At 60.4% G+C, this 27484-nt stretch overlaps 2 protein-coding genes across 2 annotated transcripts; one reads left to right on the forward strand and one right to left on the reverse strand.

The window, feature by feature from the left end:
- Window positions 1–671: 671 nt before the first annotated feature.
- On the reverse strand, window positions 672–7935 carry DOK1 (docking protein 1). Its single transcript, XM_059845472.1, has 5 exons — window positions 7829–7935; window positions 7381–7674; window positions 4885–4993; window positions 3775–3947; window positions 672–2233 (listed from the first exon to the last, which is right to left on the reverse strand). The coding sequence occupies exons 1-5, from the start codon at window positions 7889–7891 to the stop codon at window positions 1079–1081; spliced, it is 1794 nt and encodes a 597-aa protein (XP_059701455.1). The 5' UTR covers window positions 7892–7935; the 3' UTR covers window positions 672–1078.
- Window positions 7936–10554: 2619 nt separating this feature from the next.
- Window positions 10555–27090, forward strand: LOC132326803 (protein O-GlcNAcase-like). Its single transcript, XM_059845475.1, has 17 exons — window positions 10555–11042; window positions 12746–12797; window positions 14711–14808; window positions 16222–16352; window positions 16849–17020; window positions 17495–17593; window positions 18273–18557; window positions 18647–18769; window positions 19235–20532; window positions 20609–20783; window positions 22716–22772; window positions 23666–23751; window positions 23990–24094; window positions 25261–25352; window positions 25703–25895; window positions 25965–26136; window positions 26374–27090. The coding sequence occupies exons 1-17, from the start codon at window positions 11003–11005 to the stop codon at window positions 26508–26510; spliced, it is 3315 nt and encodes a 1104-aa protein (XP_059701458.1). The 5' UTR covers window positions 10555–11002; the 3' UTR covers window positions 26511–27090.
- Window positions 27091–27484: the final 394 nt, after the last annotated feature.

Raw genomic sequence — 27484 nt, forward strand, 5'->3', positions numbered from 1 at the left:
AGATAAATGCCCAGAGTTCATCACCTCATCACCATCTCACCAGCCTGGGGACCTGAACCTCCAGACTTCCCCTGCAGTTTGGCTGAGCTGGGGCTGCAGAAGTCGAGCTTAGCCCTCTGCACAGGTGCAGCACAGTGCTGCCTGTCACCTGCCTGTCCTGCCAAACCTGCAGAAGTCACCAGCAGCCCCATCCAGACGTGGGGACAGCCAATGCCAGCGTGCCTGGTGTGGTCCCAAACAGAAAGCACAACCTGGTTTTCCCTTGGGTAGGCTCCTGGCCAAGGCTGGCCACACAGCAACTCCACAGACCACACAGCTGGCATCACAGATTTGGCCATTAAACCCAATGGGATCCAGGCTGGGCCCTTCCAGGCCTTCCAAAGCAGCTGGGAGCAGGGGGGATCAGCAGTGGGATCAGGCTGGAGAAGGAGAGATCCTGTGACTCACCAACAGCCACTGAGCTGCAGCAGAGCTGGTCCTGTTCCTGCCCAGCCCTGTGCCTGGAGGCCATCACATATCTGAGCCTGACTCTCCCTTCCCTTAATCCCCTGCCATCAGGGCCTCCAGCCACAGCTCAACCTGGCAGGCACTCTTCTTTGAGCTCAGTAGCTCTGGCACAGACACAAACGTGCACCTGCACCTCCCCATCCATGCCACAGGCAAACGTGTCGTTCTGAGACATAAAGACTTTAATATTAAAATAACTTTGTATAAAAATACTTTGGGAGACTGATGGCAAGCAGCCTTCCACACACCACAAAAGGCACCAGAGCCCTGCAGCCTGGTCAGACAGGAAGCCAGAGCAGAGCCAGAGCAGCAGGTACAGGAAAACACCAGCCCTCCTGTAGATCAGAAGGCACAGTGGAGCCAGCTCCAGAGCTGGAGAAACACACTGGGGGGGCTTGCTCCAGCCACAGCTCTCTTGCTGTTTCTCTCCAGGGAAACATAGCCCCTCAGCACTGGTGAGAAAAGAGGCTCTGCCTGAGCCCAAACAGCCCCAAGTCATCCTGGGGAGGAGAAGCCCGGCTGGCACTGGGATGCCCAGTCCCTGCTGGGATACAGACAGAGCAGCAGCAGCTTATATCTCCCCTAAATCCTCATAGAGAGGCAACAAGCTGTACTCATCCACACACTGCTCCTTCCTCTGAGGCTGCTGGGGCTTCACCACCTGGCTGTACAGCACCTCCACGTTGTTGTTGTTGCTGCTGTTGAGGCTGGGTTTGGTCAGCACCTTCTCAGGGGCAGTGCTGCCCCATCGCCTGCCAGGGTCCTCCACCCTTTCTGCCCCCTTGGGGATAAAGGCTGCCTGGGGCTTGGGGGCTGGCACTGGCTTGGGGTTCTTGGCCTTGGCTGGGAAGGTGGGTACCGAGTAATCGTCAGTGCTGGGGTTGTAGGGGTACTCGTAGCCACCCCTGCCATCGTGGCCCTGCGTGCGCCAGGCCTCGCTCGTGGGCCGCGCCTCGTCGTAGATGTAGGTGAAGGGATGCAGCGAGCGGGGGGCACGGCCCTCGGGCTCGTCATAGATGTGCTCCTTGTGCCCAGGGAGAGCCTGGCCATGACCCTCAGCCCTGCCCTGGCCCTCAGCCCGGCCCTGGCCCTGCCCCTCGGCCCGGACCTGCTCGTACGGGCCCGAGTACGGCGGCACCGGCAGCCGCGGCTTCGGCTCCTCCACGGCCCCGCCGGGCGCCTTGGCCACGCTCAGGGCCTTGCTGTCCACAGGGTCCGAGTACAGCGGGTCTGGCCTCGGCTGCAGGCCCTTCACCGAGTCCAGGGGCTCCGAGTACACGCTGGAAGGGTCCTCGGCCGGCGGCACAGCACGGAGCACCTTGGGCAGAGGGGAGCGCGGAGGGGTGCTGGACACCGTGGGCTTGGCGGGTGGCACGGGCAGCTCTGGCAGAGTCCGGCTCTTCAGCAGAGATGTGGCATCTCTCTCCTCTGCTGCTGCTGCTGCACCAGCCCTGGGTGCCAGCCCTGCTTTGGGTGCCGGGGTGTCGTCCCCCTCAGCAGGCAGCTCCAGGTTCAGGCTGTCAGCCAGGGCCTGGCGGATCTGCACCAGGCCGGGGCTGTCGGCTTCCAGCGAGTCGCAGCTCTGCCGGTTCTCCTCCACCTGAGCCTTCTGCTCCTGGATGGAGGCTTCCACCAGGCGGAAGATCTCGTTGCCCTGCTTGGTCTCAAAGGTGAAGTTCCCAGGTCCTGAGTCACAGCGCCTGCCAGCCTCGAAGGAGAACATCACCTGAAGGGGAAGCAGAAGTGTCACGTCCTGCTCAGCACCCAGCGCCTTGTGCAGGCTGTGCTTCCCACCCAAGGGTGTGTGGCTGCAGCACTGATCCTGCACACCCTGCAGGAGGGATTGCCCTGAAATCCTACCTGAAATCCTGCTCCTTGCACTCCCACAGCAAGGGCCACCCTGTGCCCAGCAGCTGGGCAGGGAAAGGCCACACTAGAAGCTGTAGAGCTGGAGCACACCTGGGGGACATCAATGTGAGTGCCCCAGAGAGCTGCAGCTCCTGCTGGAGCCCTGCTGCCTTACATGAGCAATTCCAGCAGTTTCTACCACTACCATCAGATAGTCTAGGAAACAACACTGAGGAAGGAGTAGGGTGAGAAAGTGAGTGACAGTTCAGCAGGGGAAACTAGGATGGAATCTTAGGAAAGAAGGGAGTGACCTGGAAGCAAGAGATACAAGAGGAAGAACACAGCTTTCCGCAGGAGAAAGCTCAGCAGCAGCAGCTCAGTTACCAAGAGTAAGCAAAGCATTGACCTACCAGCACTAATCTGTTCATGGTGTAAGGTCCTTTAAAGAGAAGTCTTGCACCAGGGCTGTGCTTCCTCTGGCCTGAACACTCTCTGGTGAGCAGGTTCCCACCAGCTGACGCCCACACCCTTCCTGAGCCTCAGGATTTTCTGCCTCTCTCACAGGCAGCAGCAGCCCCTGTGGTTGCTACAAAGGTCTCTGGGGACAAACTCCTTTTTATGGGTCAGTGCTGCTGAACAGAAGCACAATCAGACCCTCTCTGCTCAGGTCACTGTGGGTGCAGCTCCCCACACCCTGCAACTCTCCTCCTGCCCCCAGCACAGACTCTGCAGATGAGCTGGACACCCCCACAAGGGCAGCTCGGTTTCCACCTGTGCTTTGGGAATGTTCTGCAGAAAGCACCATAAGCAGAGTGTGGCCAACATGGTCCCTGCTATAACCAGCCCCAGGGCCACCACTGAACGGCCCCAGGGCCACCACTGAACTTCCTCCCTGTCCAGCGTGGCCCATGCCCCGTGCACCCAGGGTAGCAGCAAGGCAGAGTGAGGACTCACTGCAGGAGGACTCTGCAGAGGGGCAGACCTTCAAAGGTCAGTGAGAATAGGAGTAGTTCCCCCCACAGAGTGAACAAAGCAACTGGTGTCTCAAAGCCCCTCTGCTCTGGCCACCATCCTTAGGAGGGAGAGACTGAACCCGGGACAGAGACAGGAGCCAAGGTTCCTGGAGCCTGGGGACAGAGAGCCTGTGTGCAGCACTGAGGGATGTCCCTGCTCCTGGCACCAGCTGGGAAGTCCTGGGATGCAGAAGGAGAGCAGTGGGACAACCACAGAGGGGACCAGTGTCCCACCAGCCCACGCTCCAGCACGGTGACACAGGCAAGAACTGGGGACAGCCAAGGTCACCAGGAGCTGCAGCAATCCTGGCAGGGCTGGCTGCAGGACATCAGCTCAGCCTTCCACAAGGGAACAGCTACAGGGGAGCAGCTGCAGCACAGCACAGCGGGGGCCCCCCTTGCCCACCTTGTCCCGGCCGTATCTGCGGAGCAGCCGGTAGGGCCACACAAAGAGGATCCTGTCTGTCCGTGGGTCCTTCAGCACCAGGCTGTCCCGCTCAGCCTTCAGCACGTAGGTGCCACGCAGCTCGCAGCGCTCCGCGGCCTCCGTCCTCTGCACTGTCACCCAGAAGGCGTTCACTGCGGGGACAGGGCTGCTCAGGGACACACACAGCACTGCTGTGGGGACAGGGCTGCTCAGGGGACAGCCAGCTCCACTGTGGGGACAGGGCTGCTCAGGGACAGCCAGCCCCACTGCGGGGACAGGGCTGCTCAGGGACACACACAGCACTGCTGTGGGGACAGGGCTGCTCAGGGGACAGCCAGCCCCACTGCGGGGACAGGGCTGCTCAGGGACACACACAGCACTGCTGTGGGGACAGGGCTGCTCAGGGACACACACAGCACTGCTGTGGGGACAGGGCTGCTCAGGGGACAGCCAGCCCCACTGTGGGGACAGGGCTGCTCAGGGGACAGCCAGCCCCACTGCGGGGACAGGGCTGCTCAGGGGACAGCCAGCCCCACTGCGGGGACAGGGCTGCTCAGGGACACACACAGCACTGCTGTGGGGACAGGGCTGCTCAGGGACAGCCAGCCCCACTGCAGGGACAGGGCTGCTCAGGGGACAGCCAGCCCCACTGTGGGGACAGGGCTGCTCAGGGGACAGCCAGCCCCACTGCGGGGACAGGGCTGCTCAGGGACAGCCAGCCCCACTGCGGGGACAGGGCTGCTCAGGGACAGCCAGCCCCACTGCGGGGACAGGGCTGCTCAGGGACACACACTGCAGGGACAGGGCTGCTTAGAGCAGGACAAGGGACAGCCAGCCCCACTGCGGGGACAGGGCTGCTCAGGGACAGCCAGCCCCACTGCGGGGACAGGGCTGCTCAGAGCAGGACAAGGGACAGCCAGCCCCACTGCAAGGACAGGGCTGCTCAGGGCAGGGGACAGTCAGCCCCACTGTGGGGACAGGGCTGCTCAGGGGACACAGACAATGCCCAGCATGGCCCCAGTGATGGGGCAGCAGGAGAACAAGGCTCTGTGGAAGGTGTCCCCAGGTCAGGGCAGCAGCAGGTCCCACCTTCATCTCTGGTGTAGTAGATGGAGTTCACGGCCATCTCCAGGGCTGGTGACTCCCCGCTGCCCTCTCGGCCATGCTGTGACACCGGGCCATCGCTGGGGCCATTGCCCTGGCAAAGGACAAAGGGGAGCAGATCACACCCAGAGTTCTCTTCCCACATCAGCCCCCAGGCCCCCTTGCATGGCCTGAGCCCTGCTGCCTCCACGGCCCCACACAGGTGGCTGTCCTGCACCCTGCCCACCCCAGAGCTGGCCACAAGATGCCCTGAGCCCACCTGAACAGGGATGAGGCAGCACAGGGGGGGCTTCCCTGAGCTCCTGGCAGCACCATGTCCCCAGCTGGGCTCTGCACCCACAGAGCTGTCCCCAAAGCATGGCACAACCCAAACGCACCCCTCTGGCCACACCACCCCAAGGACAGGGGGCTGGTGGCCTGGTGACACAGGGGTCTGTGTCCTGCCCTGCCCACACCCTACTGGCAATACCACCCCGAGGACAGGGGGCTGGTGGCCTGGTGACACGGGGTGTCCTGTGTCCTGCCCTGCCCAGGAGGAGGGGCAGCCTGCAGAGGGGAAGCGAGAGCTTCTATTTTAGAACATGCAGAACTGAAAATGCAACACACAAGCTGTCAGCCACTGTGTCCCAGCAGCAGGGCCCCCAGGGGCCTGGGGGGGACACAAACCCTTGGTGCTTTCACAGATCCTCCTGCAGAAAAGCCCCTCAGAATTACAGGCTCCCCGAGCCCTGTGCAGCTGGCACAAGGGAGGCTCAGCGTGTGGAGCTGTTCCTTGGGGCTGCAGCAGAGGGTGCATCTTGCAGAAGGCAAGTGCCACAGTTTCAGTTTGAAACCCACACACACGAGCTTCTTAACTCCAACAAGACCCAAAAAAGGGCCATGCAGCCCTCGTGTTTGGATCCTAAAACCTCATATCCTGAGAGCTGATAGCAGCAGCTCCTCCTCAGCTCCTCCTCATCCAGCACAGCAGGGCTCCAGCCTGGGACTGGAAAGCCAAGGGCCACCAAATCTGCCAGAGCCTCTAAGGCTCCATTTGACTGCACTTCTCCTCATCTTCAAAAGGAAATTAAAAAAAAAAAATCAGTTCTGAACTCCAAATGATCTCTGGCCCCAGCTCCCAAGCTGCTGGACCCTGCATACCCTCTGGGCAGGAACATGACACAAAATCACATTCTCCATGCAGATGATCAGCAATCCCAGCTGAGCATCTCCAGCTCTGTGCAGAGAGGCCACGTGCAGCTCTTGTGCCTCCTGCTCCAGGTCAGGCCTTTTTAAAACACATGCCAACCTTGTAGCCTTCAGTTCACATCCTCCTAAACCTTCAGCTTGCTTCTGCACCTCAGGCACACAAATGAGGGCTCCCATGTGGGGGCTGGGAGCTCCAAGCAGGTGCTCCCTGGCCTGGCCACCACCCTGCCTCACTCCCAGGGTGTGTTGTGTCCCCAGCTCAGCCCTGCAAGCCACTCTCAGTGCAAAGGCTGCAACCCTGACTGCACCAAGAGACACAGAGATGTTCCCACCAGTGCCTCCAGCACAGACACACCTGGCCTGCCAGGAGACTGCAGGGAGGGACAAAGGTAAATCACACTCAGGGGACACCCTGGGATCACCAGCTGTGCACCCAGTCCTCCTGCCAGGCAGCCCTGCCCTGCACTCCAAGGCTGGAATCAGCTGGAGCCCAGCCCAGGGCTCTGCAGACACCTCCCAGGAGGGAGAGCCAGCGCTGAGGAGCTGGGCAGGCGTGGGCTGTGTCCCAGAGAGCACAGAACACCTCACTGCCAGGGCACCCACTGCCCAAACAGCCGTGGCTGGGCACACTGGCTGACCAGCAGCTCCAGGGGCTGCAGAGGATGGGGCTGGACAGGGTTCCAGAGCTGGGTGCTCACAGCAGCAGCCAGGAGGGAGCCCCGAGGCTGGGAAAGGAGGTTCCAGCTCCTGGAACCACACAGGTTCCACAAGGCTCTCGAGGACCAGCAGCTCCAGGGGCTGCAGAGGATGAGGCTGGACAGTGCTCCAGAGCCCCAGCACAGATGGGGTGCCCACAGCAGCAGCCAGGAGTGAACCCCGAGGCTGGGAAAGGAAGGGGGTTCCAGCTCCTGGAATCAGATGGGTCCCGCAAGGCTCTGGAGGCTGCGCTTCCACCGCTGTTGTGGCAGGAAAGGCAGCAATGGCTGAGCCAAGAGGAAACGCTCCTGGCCATCAGCTGGCCTCCTGCCAGCCCTCCGCAGGGGCGAGCACGGCCTCCACACCGGGCAAGAAGAGCCCGACTTGAAATTTGGAGCCACAACCTCGAATTATTGACAGCACGCTGAGGAGTCCCGCAAACCACAGCAGGAGCCATCGACAGGGCACCGGAGCGCCAGGGCCGGGCACTTTAAACCTCAGGGTGTCCTCCCTGAGCTGCCAGACGGCAACGGGTCACCCCTACACGCTGAAGTCCGTGTCCCATCCTGTCCCCTCCGCCCCCAGCCCGGGGCTCACCGGGAAGGCGATCTGGCACAGCTTCGCCACCCACTCCTCGCTCTGCTGCTTCTCGGCCGCGAAGAGGAAGCTGCGGTCGCGGGTCTCCAGGCGGAAGGTGGCGGTGCCGGCGCGGGGGCCGCCCTCGCCCACCGGGGCCACGCTGGTGCAGTCGCTGAGCCGCACCACGGTGCGGGCGAGCCGCCGGGTGCCCGCCCGCCCGGCCGCCGACGGCTCCTTGCAGTCGAACACCTCGAGCCGGGCCACGCCGTGCTGGCTGGCGGGGTAGAGCGCGGACCAGCCGCGCTTCCAGCGCTGCGGGGAGCGGGGTCACACCGCGCCCGGGCCCGCCGCGCACCGGGAGCGGCCCTCGGAGCGCCCCCGCCCCGGCACGCAGCCGGCCCCAGGGCGGGGAGGAAGGAGAGGAGGGGAGGGAGAGGGAGAGGGAGGAAGGGATCCCCGGACTCACCTTGGTGCCGAACTTGTGGCTGTGCTGCACCAGCAGCGGCCCCTCCATGGCCGGCGGCTCCATCCCCGCGCGCTTCCGCCCGCGCCGCTGGGGCGGGACCGGGGCGGGACCGGGGCGGGGATGGGGTGGGAACCGGGACGAGAACGGGGCGGGGATGGGGTGGGAACCGGGACGAGAACGGGGCGGGGATGGGGTGGGAACCGGGACGAGAACGGGGCGGGGACCGGGACACGCGTGTCAGGGGCGGGGCGTGCTGGCGTGTGTGCGCGTGCATGTGAACAGATGTGTGCACACCTGGGCTCGTGCACGCACGTGTGACACAGGCGCGTGCTCTCCATGGGGACGGGAAAACGCGCTCGGATGGGCTGAGGGTAAGAGAGGTGTGAAAAACGCCAATCGCTTGTTTTTAAAATTTTAAAAGTTTAATAGTAATAGAATGGTTATAAAAATAGTTATATAATTAGAGTAATAAAAATTTGGACAATTAGGATTAGGACAATATGAGACAATAGAAACAAAGAGTTAGGGACAGTCCCGGTACCTCTTTCTGGGCAAAATAAGCTCGAAAAAGGACACACATTAACAGAGGATTAACCCTTAAAAGCAATAACCTGTTGCATATTCATACACCTCATACATGGTGCATAAATTCCATTCAAACCCAGGATTCTGTCTGGGCGGTATCAGCTTCTTCCTCTGAATCCTGACGGCTCTTCAGGGCTGAGCGAGGCAGGAAGAAGTTCGTTTCTCCTGATAATGGAGCAATTAATTCCCTTTCTCTGAAAGATTTCGGTGTCCTGTGGCTGCTATCTTGCTGCGAGTCCTCTCTTTAAAAAAGTATCTTACATGGCATAGTTTCTATTTTAACATTCTGTTATAATCTAAAACTATATTTAACACACTACTTAAGAAAATTAACACAGCATCACTTTCTAACACAACACATACAATATTCATTTTCATATTTGCAAAAAGCCAATCACAAAATACGCATTTTTCACAGAGGGCAATATGGGGAGTGGACAAAGGGATAGGTGAGGTTTCACAGGACAGGAAAAAGGTGTGATGTCTTTGACAGAAGAGAAAATGAAGTGGAGGACTAGGGGCTGCTTACCTCAAGCTCATCGTTCAGGAAAATTGTGGAATAGCCAGATGCTCCCAGAGAGAGCAGAGAAAGCAAAGAATCACAGCAAACGCCTGTGTATGCACAGCTCTGCACAATTCCATTCTCTGACTGTCTTTATAGGCAGGGTAATGCCATCCATATCTCATGCCATGTCCCTGGGCACCGAGGCCACTCCAGGGGCACTGGGCTGCTCCCTGTACTGTCCTTGTCATTGCTGGCCACTCCAGCCTGCCCTCGAAGAATCCTGCAGGGCCAGGCTTGAGTCCAGCATTCCCAGCTGCAGGTGGGCCAGGTGAGGCTGTGAGGCAAAGAACAGGCACAGCCTGTGCTCAGCACTCCCAGCGTGGATGAGCCAGCCTGGTGGCACTCTGGTGGCACTGGGACCCTGCCAGCTCACTGCTGGTCAGGCACTCCTGGGCTTCTTGCTGCTTTGGTGGACCAGGCACCATGACTTGGTTTCCTGACACAACATAAACCTGCAAAGGGAAGAGGGAGAAGCCACAGATCCTGGTTTTCCAAGCTCTGATCTCCATTTCTCCACCTGTGGTTTTGATGAAAGGGCTGCAGGTGGGGAGAGCTGCTGAGGGCAGCTTTGCAGCACCTGCATGGATGCAGGGGTGACCCTCTGCACTGTCCTGGCTTCACCCTCACATTGGCATGGTAACAAAATTTTGCTGGCGTCCTGGTTTAGGAATGACATTCCACTGAAACATCCCAGACCAATTGCTCACAGCCCTCCCCTCCCCCGAGGCAGGACGGAGAGGAGAATCGTAGGCACAAAAAGTAAAGATCACCCCGGCTGAGATGAGAGCAATGTGCTAGAAACAGCAATGGGATGTAACCACAGCAAAACCAATAACTGAGTGTACAAGACAGATGAAAGATCAGACCACAAACCCGGGCAAAATAATGACATCAACAAACAGGCCCAGTGGTCTGAAAAAGAACAGAATGACTCGGTGGTGTCAGACAGCCCGGCCCGTGTGTAGGCAGGGCTCTGTGATGTGCAGCTGCAGCACAGGGAACTCACGAGTGCCAGCACATCTGCAGAGCACAGCCCTGTGCGGGACAGACACAACCGCGAGCCACACGAGCTCGGAGCAGGGGCACAAGGCAAACAGCCTGACACAGGTGAGTCCCCTGCACAGCACACGGGCCAGCCCGATGGCACGGACCGGGCATCGCACCCTCGGCCTGGCATGAGGGTGTGCCAAGGCAGGAGCCAGCTCGGTGGTGAACACAAAAAGATGATGGCACTCCACTCCTCGGGAACAGCGCTGGGGCTGTGGGCTCCTGAGAAGTTTCAAAGGCGGGAGAAGGAAATGTTGCACCGGGAGGACCCCCGCGGTTGGGGACGTGGGGACCGGGGCTGCCGTGGGCACCGGGCGGGGCCCCGGTGCCCGGCAGCGGCGGGGGCTCCGCTCCGCCGGCTCCGAGACTGCGGCTCAAGCATCGCTTCCCAGGCGCTCCGCACGGATTTCGGGGCTCCCCTCCCCGCTCCGCCCCGCGGCCCCACCCGCGGAGCCGCCCCCTGCGCTGCGGCGAGCGCGTCCCGCGGGGTGGGCGGGCGGTGGAGCCGCCCCTGCGCGAAGCTCTCCGCGCATCCTTCCATCCCCTCCCGCGAGCACTGCGTCCCACAGCAAACATTCCATCCCTCCGAGCATCCTTCCATCCCCCAGCAAACATTCCATCCCTCCGAGCATCCTTCCATCCCCCAGCAAACATTCCATCCCTCCGAGCATCCTTCCATCCCCCAGCAAACATTCCACCCCTCTGCGCATCCTTCCATCCCCCTGCGCACCTGCCATCCCCTCCCGCACACACTTCATCCCCACCCGCGCACCTTCCATCTCCCCCGCGCATCCTTCCGCGCACTCCTTCAACCCCCGCTCCCCCTCCATCCATCCCTCCGCGCACTCCTCCGTCCCCCCGCGCTCTCCTCCATCCTCCCGCGCATCCCTCGCCCATTCCTCCATCCCTCCTCCGTCCCTCCATCCCCCCGCGCACCCTGCCCTGTCCGCGGCCGCCGGGGCCGCTCCTGCGCGGGGATGGCGGAGCGGCCGCGCTTCCTCTGCGGCGTGGTGGAAGGTAGGTCCCTCCGGGGCCGCGGCTGGGCCGGTGCCCGACCCGCCCGGGCGTTTCGGGGCTGTTCCGATCCACCCGAAGTGAAGCGGGGTCGGGCTCCAGGCTGGGGGGGAGGTGGGACTGGGGCCCCTCACAGACCCCCATCTCTGCCAGGGGGCTGGACCAGCACCTCCCCAGAGAGCCCTGCAGCCACCCCAGCAGAGCCAGAGGGGCACAGGGAGCTCTGCTCGGCCTCCAGAGCTCCACACGAGGTTCTTGGCTGCCCTGGACTCCGGGGCACCCCCCGGTGTGCCCACCCTGCCCATGGGGCAGCCATGCCCCTGTGCCCACAGCTGGCCAGGGAGAGCTCTGTGCTTCTCCCTCCCCACATCCCCATCTCCCTCTGGAGCTGAGCAAGGCCTGGCAGAGCCACCTGCCCTCCTGCTGGCAGCACAGCACCCCTGTGAGGGGCACTGCCCTCTGCCCCACCCGAGAGGGAGCCGGAGCACCGTGCAAATGAGTGTAAAACAAACAGGAAATGCAGGGGTGGGGAAGCTGACATGATTCAGACGTGAATCACTGATGTAGTAGAGCTGACCTGGGAAAGAGGAGAGGAATGATGCTGGCAAATCCAGTCCAGGAGAACACTGCTGGCAGGGCTGAGTGGCCTCCTTGCCAGCCCACGTCAGCTCACAGCAGCACGTGCTGTGAAAGTGTCACTTGCAGGGGCCATACAGGGACTCTGGGGACCTCGCTGGGATCTCAAAATAGCAAATTATTTACCACAGAAATAACTTTCTTTGGGTGTAATGTTTGCTGGCATTCTCAAGTGGCCACAAATTTGGCCCTGGGCACGGTGGGGGATGGATAGCAAAGTGACCTTATATTCTTTCAAAGTATGTGGAATAACCATGTAGGGGTTCAGGCAGGTAGAAAATCTGTCTGCAGAGAGAAGACAGATGGAGAGTGGGTGTTGCTGTGCTGCAAACCCCCTCACCATTGCCCAGGGCTGGTGCTGGGGGCTGCAGGGTGGGCTCCTGCCAAAGAGAGCCAAGGGAATGAGGGCAGATGGGCTCTGGGACACTCAGGTGCTTTGGGAAATGCAGGTGACACTGGCCTCATGGAGAGCTGGTCCTTTCTCCCAGCTTGATGGAGCCAGTGCAGCCTGCACCACCCAGTTTTGGGAATGCTGTCACTTCCCAAGTATCTGCTGCCCTTGGCCCCGACTGCTGGAAATTGCAGTGATTGGCTCAAAAGTTGCCCACGATGCAGAGAAAGAAGGGAGATACCTTAATGACCAATTGTCATCACTGTCCAAGACAGAATGGATTTTCTGTGAGACTTCATGTTGCATCTGCCATATCTTGAAGAGAATTTAAGTGGCTGAAGGTTTTCTGCTAAATCTCAGGTCTGTGCTGGGACTCTGACAGGTTCCCTTTAACCTCCACTTTGAGGAGCTGTCAAATCTGCATTTCTCCAGACCCATTTATCAGCCTGTCCCAGGAGAAGGGGTTTGTTTTCCTCTGGACATCCTTTCTCCCTGGCTTTGCAGACAGCTCTGCACCTCCCAGATCTTCCAACATGCAGAAATAGGAAAGGCCCTTCCCTGGAAGTGATCCCAAAGGCAGAATGGGTGCTGCATGTCTGGCAGTGCATCTCTCTCTTCAGAGAGACTGCTCCAAGGCACTTCCCAACTGCATTTGGCCTTTTCCCCCTCCCTTTTCCAGGTTTCTATGGGAGACCCTGGTCAATGGATCAGAGGAAACTTCTCTTCCAATGGCAAGTACCCTGAATTTTCCTCTCTGAAGGCGTGGGTGGCAGCCAAGGGACCTCATGCTCGCAGTGTCCCCCTGTCCCGGCGCTCTGATGGCCCCGGGAAGGACCCGCGCTCGGCCGGGCCGTGGGTGCGGCGGGACAGACGGACGGACAGACGGACGCGGGGCCGGCAGGTGGTGCTGGGGCTCCACACATCCCGCTGCATGGTGCACGGTGCAGATGAGACCAGAAACACGGACAAAACACAGGCTAGAGTCCCGTTTCTCCAGAGTGAAAAGACAGTTTCTCCGTGGGAATTATGAATTATTCTGCCACCCAATGATGCAGTGAGGATTCAGAGCTGATCTGCGCTAATGAAAGGAGTGAGAGAGAGGTGTCTTCACAAACAAACTGTGGGGCTGCAGGTAGATAAACCCAGATATTTGAAAAAAGCAATAGGAGTAACCATAAATTCCATAGGAATTCCACTAATTGATACAGACTGTTGCTCACCCAAGGCCGTGCTAAATTCCTGGACTTGGAGAAAAAGGACAAAGACACAAAGAAAAAGAAGGGAGGGGGGGAATGCACATTGGAAGAGGGGGGGGTCTGTATTAGGTGGTTTGGGAAGTCTGTACCTCTCAAGTACCTCAACCAATAGGGAAATATGGCTGGGAAATGAATAAAAAGGAGGCTGCATCCTCTAGCAATTTGAGAGACCCCAGGGTGATGCCACCTGCAGCAAGCCAGGACACCAGGTGGGCATTTCCAGCCAGCCCAGGCTCACTGGAGCTGGTGGGAATGGAGGGCATCACTCCATCCTGAGCACAGCTCTGTCCTGAGGCTGCCATTCCTGCCATCCCCTGCTGTGGGTGGCACTGCTGTGTCCCTGTGAGCCCTCATGCATGTCTGTGTGTCACCCTGTGTCCCTGTGACAAAGGGATGTGCTCAGGGTCTGTCCCTGGGACGGGAGTTTTCTGTGCAGCTCCTCTCCAAGGGGCTGCTGCCCATGCAGGGGCCAGCAGTGGGGAGAGCTGCACGGGCAGGACCTGCCACCAGTGACCTGCCACCAGTGACCTGGGGCTCTGCAGGGCCTCCTGTGGGCAGTGACAAGTGTAATTAAGGAGCAGAGTGCAGGGACAGAATTCACAGAATTCCCAGAATGACCAGGTTGGAAGAGACCTTCAAGATCATCCAGTCCAACCCAGCCCCAACACCCCAACTGAACCCTGGCACCCAGTGCCACATCCAGGCTTTGTTAAACACCCCCAGGGGTGGGGACTCCACCACCTCCCCGGGCAGAACATTCCAGAACTTTATCACCCTTTCTGTAAAAAACTTTTTCCTGCTCTCCAACCTGTATTTCCCTTGGTGCAGCTTGAGGCTGTGTGCTCTGGTTGTGTCAGTGCTGCCTGGAGAAAGAGCCCAGCCCCAGCTGAGCACAGGCACCTTTCAGGGAGTTTTAGAGAGTGATAAGGTCACCTCTGAGTGCCCTTTTCTCCAGGCTGAGCACCCCCAGCTCCCTGAGATACAGGTACAGAAAATGGAAGGAAAAGGAGCTGTGATGTTCTAAAGTACCTCAGGAATGAGAAGGTCTTGCCTGGTGCTGCACTGGGATGTGTTCACATGGTGGCACATGAGGGTGACATGTCCATTGGTATTTTTCTTATCTGGAAAGAAACAAAATAAGGGACTTTTATCACGAGATACCTGAGGTGCTTTCTACTCTGTTCACCGTGGGGAAATGTGAAACATTGTCTGCTGAGGAGGAGAAATAAAACCAAATTAATATATCTGGTACCTTCCATACAGAAGTGCCCAAAGAGGGGGGTGTCTGCCCTCCAGGGGGCACATCCTGCTGGTGTGTGCCACAAACCTAGAGCTGAGATCTCTGTCTCCTTGTGGAGCCTGGCTGACTCCTTTCTCCCCCTGCACAGGCTGCAGCACCGAGGGCTGAACTGCTACATGTATGCACCCAAGGATGAGCTGAAGCACCGGCTGCTCTGGAGAGAGCCCTACACAGAGCATGAGGCAGGTAGCGGCTCTGCTGGGCCCCTCGGGGGGCTGCAGCCATCCCAGGTCCCTCAGGGCAAAGCATAGGCTGTGTCCCAGCTATTTCCATCCTGCCAGGACCTTGCCCATTGCTGGGAGGCCCCCAGACCTTGCCAAGGGCAAGAAGACTCCCAGACCGTGCCCATCATGGGGAATTGCCTAAGGGACCAGCCAGCTTCCCATGTGGGTCTCAGGCAATGTACTTGAGTCTAGCCAGGCCCACAGACCCTTGTCAAAAGTCCTCTGTGTCTTAAGAGAGTGGAAATGGCCCTCCTGGAACCTCTCCCCTCCCAATGACCTCAGCTCCTTCCTTTCACCATCCTGGGGTCCACTCTCTCTCCACCCATTGTCCTGCTCCATCCCCTGTTCCCCTTCATCCCTTGTCCTGCTCCATCCCCTGTTCCCCTCCATCCCTTGTCCTGCTTGATCTTTTGTTTTCTTCCATCCCTTGTCCTGCTCAATCCTTTTTCTCTCTCCATCCCTTATTTCCCTAAATTGCTTGTCCCTCTCCATCCCTTGTACTCTCCATTCCTTGTCCTATTCCATCCCTTGATCCTGCTCCATCCTTTGTCTCCCTCCATCCCTTGTCCATCCCTTGTCCGTCCTGCTCCATCCCTTGTTCCCATCCATCCTTTTTTCCCCTTCATTCCTTGTTCCATTCCATCCCTTATTCCCCTCCATCCCTTTTCCCCCTCCATCCCTTGTTCCCCTCCATCCCTTACTTTCCTCCATCCCTTCTCCATCGCTTGTCCTGCTCTATCCCTTATCCCCCTCCACCCCTTATTCCCTTCTATTCCTCGTTCCATTCCATCCCTTTCACCTCCATCCCTTACTCTCCTCCATCCCTTTACCCCCTCCCATGCCTTGTCCTGATCCATCCTTCATCCCCCTCCATCCTTCATCCCCCTCCATCCCTTCATCCCCCTCCATCCTTCATCCCCCTCCATCCTTCATCCCCCTCCATCCTTCATCCCCCTCCATCCTTCATCCCCCTCCATCCTTCATCCCCCTCCATCCCTTCATCCCCCTCCATCCTTCATCCCCCTCCATCCTTCATCCCCCTCCATCCTTCATCCCCCTCCATCCCTTCATCCCCCTCCATCCTTCATCCCCCTCCATCCCTTCATCCCCCTCCATCCTTCATCCCCCTCCATCCTTCATCCCCCTCCATCCCTTCATCCCCCTCCATCCTTCATCCCCCTCCATCCTTCATCCCCCTCCATCCCTTCATCCCCCTCCATCCTTCATCCCCCTCCATCCCTTCATCCCTCTCCATCCCTTCATTCCCCTCCATCCCTTCTCATTCCCTTCTCCCCCTCCATCCCTGGTCCCCCCACCCCTGTCCCTCTCCCCGGTGCCTCCCAGCTCTCACAGGTCCCCTGTGCTCTGTCCCCAGCCCGCATGCAGTCTCTCATCCAGGCTGCCCAGGAGCAGGGGGTGGAGTTTATTTTCGCCATTTCTGCTGGCCAGGACATGGTGTTTTCCAGCGCTGGGGATCGCCTCCTGCTGCAGCAAAAACTCAGGCAGGTACCGTGGGCCGTTCCTTCACCCCACTGCTCCCAGGCCAGGGGCACACGTGCCTGTGTGTGCCCCCTGTGCCCACCCACCTGTGCCTATGTGTGCCCCCTGTGCCCACCCACCCGTGCCTATATGTGCCCCCTGTGCCCACCCCATGGGCTGCTGTGGGGCTGTGAACCCCTCCTGCAGCTCTGGGCTGCCCAGTGGCCAATGTGCTGTCCCTGTCACTGTGACAGGGAGCTGAGGGCTCCATGGGTGCCTGACTGGGGGCAGGAGAAGGAGCAGCCAAGCCCCAGAAGTTGCTGGGCAGCCCAGAGGGTGGCACAGGCTGGAGCAGAGCCCCAGGGAGGGCAAAGAGCTGCTGGCATGGTGGGGTTGCTCCGTGGGCAGCTGCTAGTCCCTTGGCAGGAGCTGCCCCTGCTGTGCCGTGCCCAGATGCCCCTCTGGAGCCCCCTGGGGCTCTCTGCTGCCCGGGGGTCCCAGCAGCCCCTGTCTGTGCCCACAGGTGGCTGCCATGGGGTGCCGCTCCTTCGCGCTGCTCTTCGACGACATCGACCCCTGCATGTGCCAAGCTGACAGAGATGTCTTCCCCTCCCTGGCACAGGCTCAGGCCTCTGTGGCCAACGAGGTGTACCAGGAGCTGGGCCAACCCTCAGTCTTCCTCTTCTGCCCTACAGGTACTGCCTGCAGCCCCAGCTGCCCAAGGTGGGGAGCCCCCTCCCACTGGGGTGCCCTTTGGCTGCACCCCTGTCCCTGCTGAGAGCTGAGTGCCCTGGTGGCCCCCACAGCTCTCCCTGGGCTCCTCACCCTCCCAGGGGAGCTCTGGCCACCTCAAGACTAGACTAGAACTAGTCCATGACCCCAGCAGCCCCTCCCAACCTCCTCACCCTCCCAGGTGAGCTCTGGCCATCTCAGGACTAGACTAGAACTAGTCCATGACCCCAGCAGCCCCTCCCAACCTCCTCACCCTCCCAGGGGAGCTCTGGCCATCTCAGGACTAGACTAGGACTAGCCTATGATGCTTGCAGCTCCTCCCAGCCTTGTCACCCTCCCAGGAGAGCTCTGGCCACCTCAGGACTAGCCCATGATCCCAGCAGCCCCTCCTCTCGTGGTCCCCAGCTCTCAGGGGATGCTCTGTGCTCTCTCCCCAGAATATTGCAGCTCCCTCTGTTCTCCCAGCCCCAGCCAGTCCTGCTACCTGCAGACCATTGGCCAGGAGCTGCTCCCAGGGATTGCTGTCATCTGGACAGGTGAGCCAGGACCAGCTCTGGGTGTGTGGCTATCCAAACAGGCTGGCCCCTGTGGCAGGGAGAAATGATGGGGAGGAGGACTCCACCTTATCAGAAGGCTAATGAATTACTTTATTTACTATATTATTCTATATTATATTACACTATGTTACATTACATCTAAACTGAATCTGCCAAGCACTCAACTGCACACAACTGCACAGAATCTCAGCCTTCAGTCCTGACACACAAACATGGCCCTGACAGGCCAAGGAAACCAAACCCCATCACTCTGGGTAAACAATCTCCACACTGCATTCTACTTCTGCGCAAACACAGGCACAGCAAATAAGATAAGAATTGTTTTTCTTTTCTCTGAGGTTCAGAGAATGTGGAACCCAGAAATATTCTTGGGAAGAATTGTGCCTTGCTTTTCTCTGGGAGGAGAACTGTGGCTACACGTGGCCACGTGCAGTGTCTGCAAACCCTGTGGCCACAGGCTGTCCTGGGAGGGCCACCAGCAAGTGACCCCATTGTGGTGCCTCACACTGGGGTGTGCAGGGAGGGCTTTGAGCTGGGGCTCTGCTCTCCTCACTGGGGAGCATGGCTGTGGTGACCACCTCATCTCCATGTCCCTGTCCCTGCTGTGTGTCTGTGCTGGGCCCTGTGCCCTCTGTGTGTCCCTGCCCTGGTGGCCCAGGCCCCAAGGTGGTGTCCCAGGAGCTGTCAGCAGAGCTGCTGGAGGAGGTGGAGGCCGTCCTGAGGCGCCGCCCCGTCATCTGGGACAACCTCTACGCCAACGACTACGACTGCAGACGAGTCTTCCTGGGTCCCTACATGGGCCGAGCTCCTGGCCTCATGTCCAGGCTCCACGGGCTGCTCCTCAACCCCAACTGTGAGCTCCAGGCCAACTTCATCCCCATCCACACGCTGGGCACCTGGTTTGGGAGCGAGCTGGGGAGCTGTGCCCACCCTGAGCGTGCAGGTACCTGGCACCCAGGCAGCTCTGTGCCTGCCCAGCCCTGCAGCTTTCCTGCCCAGGGCTGCCCAGGCTGATGAGCTGCAGTTCCTCAGGAGTGGAGGGAGCCCTGGGGGACAGCCAAGGAGCTCAGGATGGAAGTTACAGCCCCCAGGAAGCCTTGGAGCTGGCACTGCGGGACTGGGTGGCTGAGATAAACCAGCAGGCCTTGGAGCCAGGTAAATGGATTTGCATGAGCAGCATCCCTCCATCCCTGGAGGGCTGGATCAGCTCTGCCAGGAGCTCAGTGGGTGGGGGGTGAGGAGCCCCACCCTGCCCATCAGGAGGGTCTGGGGCTGGTGTGGCAGCAGGGCCGTGTGTGCCGTGGTGGGCAGGTGTGGGTGTCCATCCTGCCGTGCTGCCCCGTGGGTGCTCCTGCCATGGCCACAGCCTGGAGAGGGCTTCCTTGGCTGGCAGAAGCAGAGCCTGGGCCAGCTCTGGAGGAAGAGGTCAGCCAGGGGTGAGCTTGGTTGTTTTGCAATGTTTGCCTCTGCAAAGCCACAGCCTCACCAGCCCTGGGGGCCTGAACTCAAGCCCAGGGTCCTGGCAGCTCAGGGGTGGAGGTCCCTGGCACCGTCCTGCCCCGTGGGCAGCAGTTTCCATGCAGGTGCCAAAGGAGCTTCCCTCGTGTTCCTTTCTGGCAGGAGGAAGGACCCCAGGACACCCCAGTGTCAGCCTCAAGGGAGGACCAAAGCTGCAGCCAGGCACGGCAGGAGGACAGGAGGGCACTCCTGACCCTCAGCCCCACCACTCTGCTCCTGCTGGGGCACACCAGCACAGCCCTGAGCCCTGTGCAGTGGCACCAGAGGAGAGGTGCAGGGAGGTGACCTCAGAGCCTGAGGAGGACAGTGGGAACAGGACACCCACTGGCCATCAGCAGAGCCCCACCAGGGCTGGGGACCAGCTCAGCACAGGGAGCTGTGAGCCCCCCTCTGCTCTGCCTGGGGTGGCTGGGAATGCCCAGTCTGCAGGAGTCCCCGTGGCCACCAAGACCCTCCCCAGCCCAAGCCCCACCACGAGCTCCAGCAGTGGGGCCAACACCAGTCAGAACATTTCCCTGCCCACCAGTGATGCCAGGACAGGGGCTGGCAGCCCCATCCAGTCTCCCAGCAGCACCCAGCCTGAGGCCATCAGGACTGATGTGCCCCAGACACCCCCAGGACCTGGGGCAGGTGCCAGCCCTGGTGCCCCAGCCCCACTGAGTGATGAGGTTGGGGCAAGCCCTGGTCCCATGGCACCAGTGACCCCAGAGGAGGCTGGGCCTGGCCCCATGGCACCACTGCCCCCCAAGGAAGCCACAACCAGCCCCACAGCACAGGTGACCCCAGAGGAGCCCAGGACCAGCCCCATGGCACCAGTGACCCCAGAGGAGGCTGGGCCTGGCCCCATGACCCACAAAGATGCCAGGACCAGCCCCACAGCAAAGATAACCCCAGAGGAGCCCAGGACCAGCCCCATGGCACCAGTGACCCCAGAGGAGGCTGGGTCTGACCCCATGACCCCCAAGGAGGCCAGAGCCAGCCCTACATCCCAGGTGACCCCAGAGAAGGCTGAGTCTGGCTCCATGGCCCCCAAGGAGGCTGGGTCTGGCCCCATGACCTTCAAGGAGGTCAGGACCAGCCCCACATCCCAGGTGACCCCAGAGGAGGCCAGGACCAGTCTCACAGCACCGATGACCCCAGAAGAGGCTGAGTCTGACCCTATGGCACTGATGACCCCAAAGGAGGCCAGACCCCACCCCACAGCACCAGTGACCCCAGAGGAGGCCGTGTCCAGCCCCACAGCTCCACTGACCCTGGAGGAGGTGCGGATGCTGGTGGAGCTCTTCTACCTGCCCTACCACCACGGGGCTCTGGCACAGCAGCTCCTGGAGCACTTTCGGTGGCTGCGAGCCAACAGCCTCAGCGTGGGGGTCCCGGCCACAGCTTCTGATGCCTGCGGGGTAAGGCTGCTCCTGGAAGGTGGCTGCGGTGGCTGGTGTGTCCCCCAGGTGGCTGACGGGCAGTGTGTGTCCCCAGGGCACGCGGTGGCGGGGCCGGGCTCAGTCCTTCCAGCTGCTGTGCGCTCGGACGTGCCGCCTGCACAGCCGCTTGGTCAGCACGGCCAGCAGGGCGCTGCTCTACGACCTGCACCCCTACCTCTGGGACATCCGAAACTTGCTGCTGGCAGCCAGTGCCTTCGTCCTCTGGCTGGGTACGTGGCTGATGCCAGCCCCTCCATTCCTGCCAGCCCCTCCATTCCTGCCAGCCCTGCCAGCTCCTGCCAGCCCTGCCATTCCTACCATTCCTGCCAGCCCTGCCATTCCTACCATTCCTGCCAGCCCTGCCATTCCTGCCATTCCTGCCAGCCCCTGCCAGCCTTGCCATTCCTGCCAGCCCTGCCATTCCTGCCAGCCCTGCCAGCCCCTGCCAGCCCTGCCATTCCTGCCATTCCTGCCAGCCCCTGCCAGCCCTGCCATTCCTGCCAGCCCCTCCATTCCTGCCAGACCCTACCAGCCCTGCCATTCCTGCCAGCCCTGCCAGCCCCTGCCAGCCCTGCCATTCCTACCATTCCTGCCAGCCCTGCCATCCCTGCCATTCCTGCCAGCCCCTCCATTCCTGCCAGACCCTACCAGCCCTGCCATTCCTACCAGCCCTGCCATTCCTGCCAGCCCCTGCCAGCCCCTGCCAGCCCCTGCCAGCCCCGCCATTCCTACCATTCCTGCCAGCCCTGCCATTCCTGCCATTCCTACCATTCCTGCCAGCCCTGCCATTCCTGCCATTCCTGCCATCCCTGCCAGGCCCTGCCATTCCTGCCAGCCCCTGCCAGCCCCTACCAGCCCTGCCATTCCTGCCAGCCCTGCCATTCCTGCCATTCCTGCCATTCCTGCCAGCCCCTGCCATTCCTGCCATCCCTGCCAGGCCCTGCCATTCCTGCCAGCCCCTGCCAGCCCCTACCAGCCCTGCCATTCCTGCCATCCCTGCCATTCCTGCCATTCCTGCCATTCCTGCCAGCCCCTGCCAGCCCCTGCCTTCCCTGCCATTCCTGCCAACCCTGCCATCCCTGCCAGCCCTGCCATTCCTGCCATTCCTGCCAGCCCTGCCATTCCTGCCAGCCCCTCCATTCCTGCCAGCCTCTGCCAGCTCTGCCATTCCTGCCATTCCTGCCAGCCCTGCCAGGCCCTGCCATTCCTGCCAGCCCCTGCCAGCCCTGCCATTCCTGCCATTCCTGCCAGCCCCTCCATTCCTGCCAGCCTCTGCCAGCTCTGCCATTCCTGCCATTCCTGCCAGCCCCTGCCATCCCTGCCATCCCTGCCAGCCCTGCCAACCCCTGCCATTCCTGCCAGCCCCTGCCAGCCCCTGCCATCCCTGCCATTCCTGCCATTCCTGCCAGCCCCTGCCAGCCCCTGCCAGCCCCTGCCATTCCTGCCAGCCCTGCCATTCCTGCCAGCCCTGCCATCCCTGCCAACCCCTGCCATTCCTGCCATTCCTGCCAGCCCCTGCCAGCCCTGCCATCCCTGCCAGCCCTGCCATTCCTGCCAGCCCTGCCATTCCTGCCAGCCCCATCACACCTCTCCAAACCCAGCCATGTCAGACTATAGTATTTGAAGGCAACCCCCAACAAATGATGAGGAAGACTCCTCCTTATCAGAAGGCTAATTAATTACTTTATTATACTATATTGTTCTATACTATATTACATTACATCTAAACTGAATCTGCCAAGCACTCAACCCTGCACACAACTACACTGAATTTTGTGACTGTCACACACACACACACACTTGGCCCTGACAGGCCAAGGAAACATCACTTTGGGTAAACAATCCCCATATTGCATTCTACTTTTGCACAAGCACAGGCACATCAAACGAGATAAGAACATTCTTGGGAAGAATTGTGCCTTGCTTTTCTCTGTGAAGAGAAATGTGGGGCTACACCAGGCACCAGGACCCTGCAGCACTGGGGCACACCTGGTGCTTGTTCTCTTCCCCACGAAGGAGGTGGAGGTGTCTGGGACCCAGCCCAGAGATGTGGGGTTCTGGTGTGCAGCTGGTAGTGCCAGGGTCCCCACTGGAGCCCACCCCCCTTGACATTTTCTGCTGCTGCCCCATGTCCTGTGCTGACCACCTCGCCTCCTTTGCAGATGGTCACCTCCTCTGCGACCCTGACCCCAAGGGCACCTGGGGGAGCTGCTTTGGCTGTAAGTATGGGCACTGCCCTGGCTCACACACCTGGCTGGGGGGTCTGGCTGCTGCCCCCCATCACCTCCAGCCCCACAGCAGCAGCCAGCACTCACCATCTCTGGCATTCACATTTCTGAACAGAGAGAGAGAGAGATAATTCTCTCTCACAGTTTTTTTTTCCTGGAGAAGCACAGAGAGAAGAAGAGAAAACAATTCGTAGCTCTGCTTGCTGCTCCTGTTGTTTTTGCACATGTGGAATGTGTTAGGGAGATTATTTACCTGAAGGGATTTGGTAATTGGATTCTGCTAAGAATTCTTTTCTCTTCTTCTCTCTGTGCTTCTCCAGGAAAAAACCTGTGAGAGAGAATTCTTTCTCTGTTCAGAGAATGTGAATGCCACAGCCATCAGGCTGCCCTTCCCCACACTCTGCCTGCAGGAATGGCCCTGGGAACACTGCCAGGGAGGGAGCAGATCTTCACCATACCCCACAGCCATTTCTAGGATATGGTTCCTCAGCCCTTTTATCCCAAAGACCCCTTAGCCTGTGTGGAAAAAGGGTTCTGGGAGCAGCAATGCCCTGGGTGAGAGGTGGGGCTGTTTTTTGAATGCCTGTGCATCACTTTGCTCAGTTTTCCTCTGGTTTAGGGCTCCCCTCCTCTGGGGGCCTTGTGACCTCTTACAAAGCAAGAGCTGTTACCAGGTGATGACCTGAGCCTGTCCCCAAGTTCAGTGTGAGAAGGAGCCGTGTGCCTGGAGCCCCTTCCTTGGGGAAGCAGCATGCAGGGCACATTCTCACCATCCTGGGCTGCACAGCTGGGAGCAGCTCCTTGGAGCTGTGGTAGAGGCTGATCTCCCCCTGCCCAGCAGCTTTTTGTTCACCTCACGTGTGTCTGTGTCCTGCTGCTTCCAGGGTGCCAGAGTATCAGTGCCCCGATGCTGCTGGGGAGAGACGCCGAGCCCTGGGCACGCCGTGGGGGCCTCTTTGGAGAGCTGCAGGTGAGAGTGGGTCCCTCCAGAGTGGGTCCCTCCCTCTCTCGGGGGCTGAGGAGCCATTGGGAAGTCACCATCCCAACCCTGCTGCTGAGCTGCTGCAAACTCAGGAAGGCAGAGCTGCCCCAGGCCTCTGCACCTCAGCTGTGGTTCCTGGGGTTTCAGGAGTCTCAGAGCCATTCTCCTGCTGCCTCCAGGATGAGGTTTGGAGCCAGGATGGACTGATAGGCTGTATCTGTTCCAGGCACTGCTGCCCGTGGGGAACAGCTGTGACCTCTTCTACCATCCACCCCCGCTCTTCCCGTCCAGCCAGCTGTACCTGCTGCGCCCGCTGCTGCCCCTGGACAAGGTGGGAGCTGTGGCATGGAGGGAGGTCCTGCCAGAGCCTTTGTGTGGCTTGTGCTGCCCCTAAAATGATGAGTTACAGGTTCATCTGCTGCTGTCCCCAGGCTGAGCTCCCAGTGTGGGGTGACACAGGTGGGGAGGGTCCTTGTATCCAGCTCTGCTGAGAGCCAGCTGGTCTAGGGCAGATTTTGGGGCTGTGGTCAGACCCTGGCCTGGAGAATGTGCTGTGGCCTCAGCAAACCCACCCCTCTGTGACAGGGACCTGGGCAGAGCAGGAGAGGGAACCCCTCAGCCATGGATAAACCAGCACCAGGGCAGGGTTGCCAGGTTGTGGATAATCTCCAGAGCAGCCCAAATGCTGATCTCCAGCACTGGCTGTGAGCAGATGTCAGGAAAAATCCAGAACAGGACAAGTGTGGATGGCAACTTCCTGCAGCCTTCACCAGTCTGCAGCTCTGGGCACTGCCAGAGCCTGTGGGGATCCATCTCCAAATCCCCTCTTCAAACACTCATCCAGTTGATGGGGTGATTCCCTGTGGAGAGCAGCAGTTCCTGTCAGCTGTGACCTGCTTGGTGCCAGCTCTGCTCTGACATCCCTTGATGGGACAGGAAGGGAAAGAGAGAATCTGGATGTGGAGGGACAAAATGTTCAAGGTTTCCCATGTACCTGCAGTGAGCAACCCCTGTCCCTCACCCTGCTCCTCTCCAGCTCAAGGAAAGGCTAACACCACAAATGCAGCCAGCACAGACACGAGTGCAGCCTCGCTCAGGCTGAACCTTGACAACAACAATGTTGAGAGGAAGAGCCAGCTGAGCCCATCAGCCCGTTGCAGGAACGGGCACAGCAGGGCATGGCCCTGCCTCTGTTTTTGGGTGATCAGGGCAGCCTCCCCTTTCAGGAGCAAGGCTTTTATCAGAATGTTTGCAGCAGCAAACTCAACTGTGACCAGGACATTTGGGGATGTCCTGCTGTGCTCAGGCTCTCCGGAGATCCGAATTTCAGGGTTGTTTTTGGTGCTCCAGCAGCTGCTCTCGGGATGCCTGACGGGAATGGCAATTTCTGGTTTGAAGGCTGCCTGTGCTGTGGCCACGAGCCCGAGGCCAGCAGAAGGTGGTGGCACTGTGGCATGGCAGGTACAGCCAGGGCTGACACGGATCTGGCTCTTCCAGGGAGAGCTTTACCGCATGTGCCGGGAGAGTTTGGACTGTGATCCCAAAGTGGCAGAGATCCTCGTGGCCCACCCGGATCTCCTCGGTGACAGGTGAGATGTGCCCCCTCTGAGGCTCCCTCCTGGACATGGTGCAGGGCTGGGGAGTGAGGAGATGGCCTCTCTTGGCGTCCCTGTGGGGACCAGCACTGCCCCACGGCTGGCAGTGGCCTCACTGGGAGGGACAGGGAGGGACATCCCCATGCTGATGTCCAGCAGGGTCATGGCAGCCACCGTTGTGGATGTCCAGCCTGGATGCTGGAGGCTGCAATGGCTCCCCTTGGTGAGGGGTGTCAGAGGGGTGGTCACTGGGTGCTGGGTGTGCTGTCTGAAGGAGGAGGCTGCTCTGAGGTTTCCCAGGGGCTCCAGGCTCAGCTCAGCCCTGCTCCTGTTCTGCCTGGCAGGCTCCTGGGCAGCTTCCTCAGCCTGAGCCCCGAGTACACCTTTGTGCTGGAGGACGAGGGTGGCCCCTGTGGCTACGCAGCCGGAGCGCTCCACGCCGAAGGCTTCCTGCAGCAGCGAGACAGCAGCTGGCTGCCAGCCATCCGGCACAAGTACCCCCCAGAGCTGGGCACAGGGGGGCCAGCTCTGGGACAGGTGAGGGGACACCTGGAGAGGGGATAGGAGAGGTGGAGGGGGTTCCCTCATTGTGCTTGTCTCCCGCAGGATGCCCTGGAGGAAGCAGTGCTCTTCTTCCACGCGGAGCCGCTGGCGGTGCCCCAGCCGGTGCTGAGGCGCTTCCCCTCCCTGGTACAGCTGGGCACGGCCCCCCGTGTGCTGGACGTGGGGGCCAGTCGCAGCCTGGCCCTCTGCCTGCTGAGTGCACTCAGGGCCAACGGTGAGCATGACCTCCGAGTGCTGCCCTTCATCCCAGTGCTCCCTCACCCACCAGAGCCGGGAGCTGTCCCCTGCTCCCAGGCTCTGTCCCCTCTCCTTGCACTGGGGACATGCGGGACTCCATCTCAGGGCATCACTCTGTGACAAAGGGGCAGGGGAGAGACCGATCCCCTTATGGAGGGGGTCACTGTCACTGTGACCCCAGTCCCAGCGCCCTGACCTCTCACCTCCCTTCCAGGGTCACGGGGAGTGTTCTGCCAGGTCAGTGACACCGACCGGCAGCAGCTGAGCTTCTACAGCAAGCTGGGCTTTGTCGCCCTGCCAGTGGCCTGGGGCAGCTCTCCCGGCTCTCAGCTCCTGGGACGACTCCTCTGACAGGGCACAGGGAGGCAGTGCCCCAGGCCAGGCTGGCTCCCAGGCCAGGCTGAACCCCCCCATCCCACCCAGCATCGGCCTGAGCAAGCAGGAGCAGAGGGGCACCTGGAGCAGGCCAGGTACACATGAGAGGGGACATGGGGGCGAGCAGGATGTCACTGGGATGTGTGCAGGGCTGTCAGGTACCTGGGTAGCAGAGAGCTATTTCTGCTGCTCACGGGATTTGGCCACCTCTGTGCCACCCCAGCTGTTGCTGTTTGCTGGGTGCCCCGCACCTTTGCTGGGGACCCTCAGGCCTGCAGGAGCTCATGAGCAGTGTTTGGGTTTGTGGTCCTGGGGCACAGCACGGTGCCCTAGTGCCACGGGAGTGTCCCTGTCATGCAGGCTGGGCTACCCAGCTCTCTCCATGCCCCGTGTGGCCGGAGACTGGGCAGCCGGTGCTGGGGCTGGCTCTCGGCACTGAGGACCTGCTTGTCTGTGGACTGATCTGGTATGGGATGCGGTGGGGCAGCCTCTGTTTTTGTGCCTGGGGCCTGAGGGAAGCGCTGTCCTTGGCAATAAAGCGTTTGCTGGGCTCTCACCATGGCTCATTTCTTGGGGGAAAGTGTTGGGGTGCCAGCACATCCCTCTCACACCCTCAAACGCTCTCACACATCTTGCACTGCCTGTTGCTGCAGTCGGTCCTGTGTCCCCTCTAACAAAGCAGCTCCCCGCACATCCCAGCTGTTCCCCAGCCTCCAGCCGCTGGCAGTGTGAGCTCACAGCCCCAGCCCTGCAGGGCTTTCCTGCAGGGTGGGACCCTCGGGCTCGGGGGGGTCTGGGGGCTGCAGCCTGCCCAGGACAGGCAGGATGACCAAGGGAGAGGATCTGTCCAGCCACCCCACTGCAGCCTCTGGAAAAGGACACCCAGGGGCGAACCATTCCTGGCTGCTTCCCTCTCTTGCCCGGGGCGAGGAGAGGGCTGGGTGGGGTCG

Source organism: Haemorhous mexicanus, chromosome 4 (genome assembly GCF_027477595.1).
Source record: "Haemorhous mexicanus isolate bHaeMex1 chromosome 4, bHaeMex1.pri, whole genome shotgun sequence".
Taxonomy (NCBI): Eukaryota; Metazoa; Chordata; class Aves; order Passeriformes; family Fringillidae; genus Haemorhous; species Haemorhous mexicanus.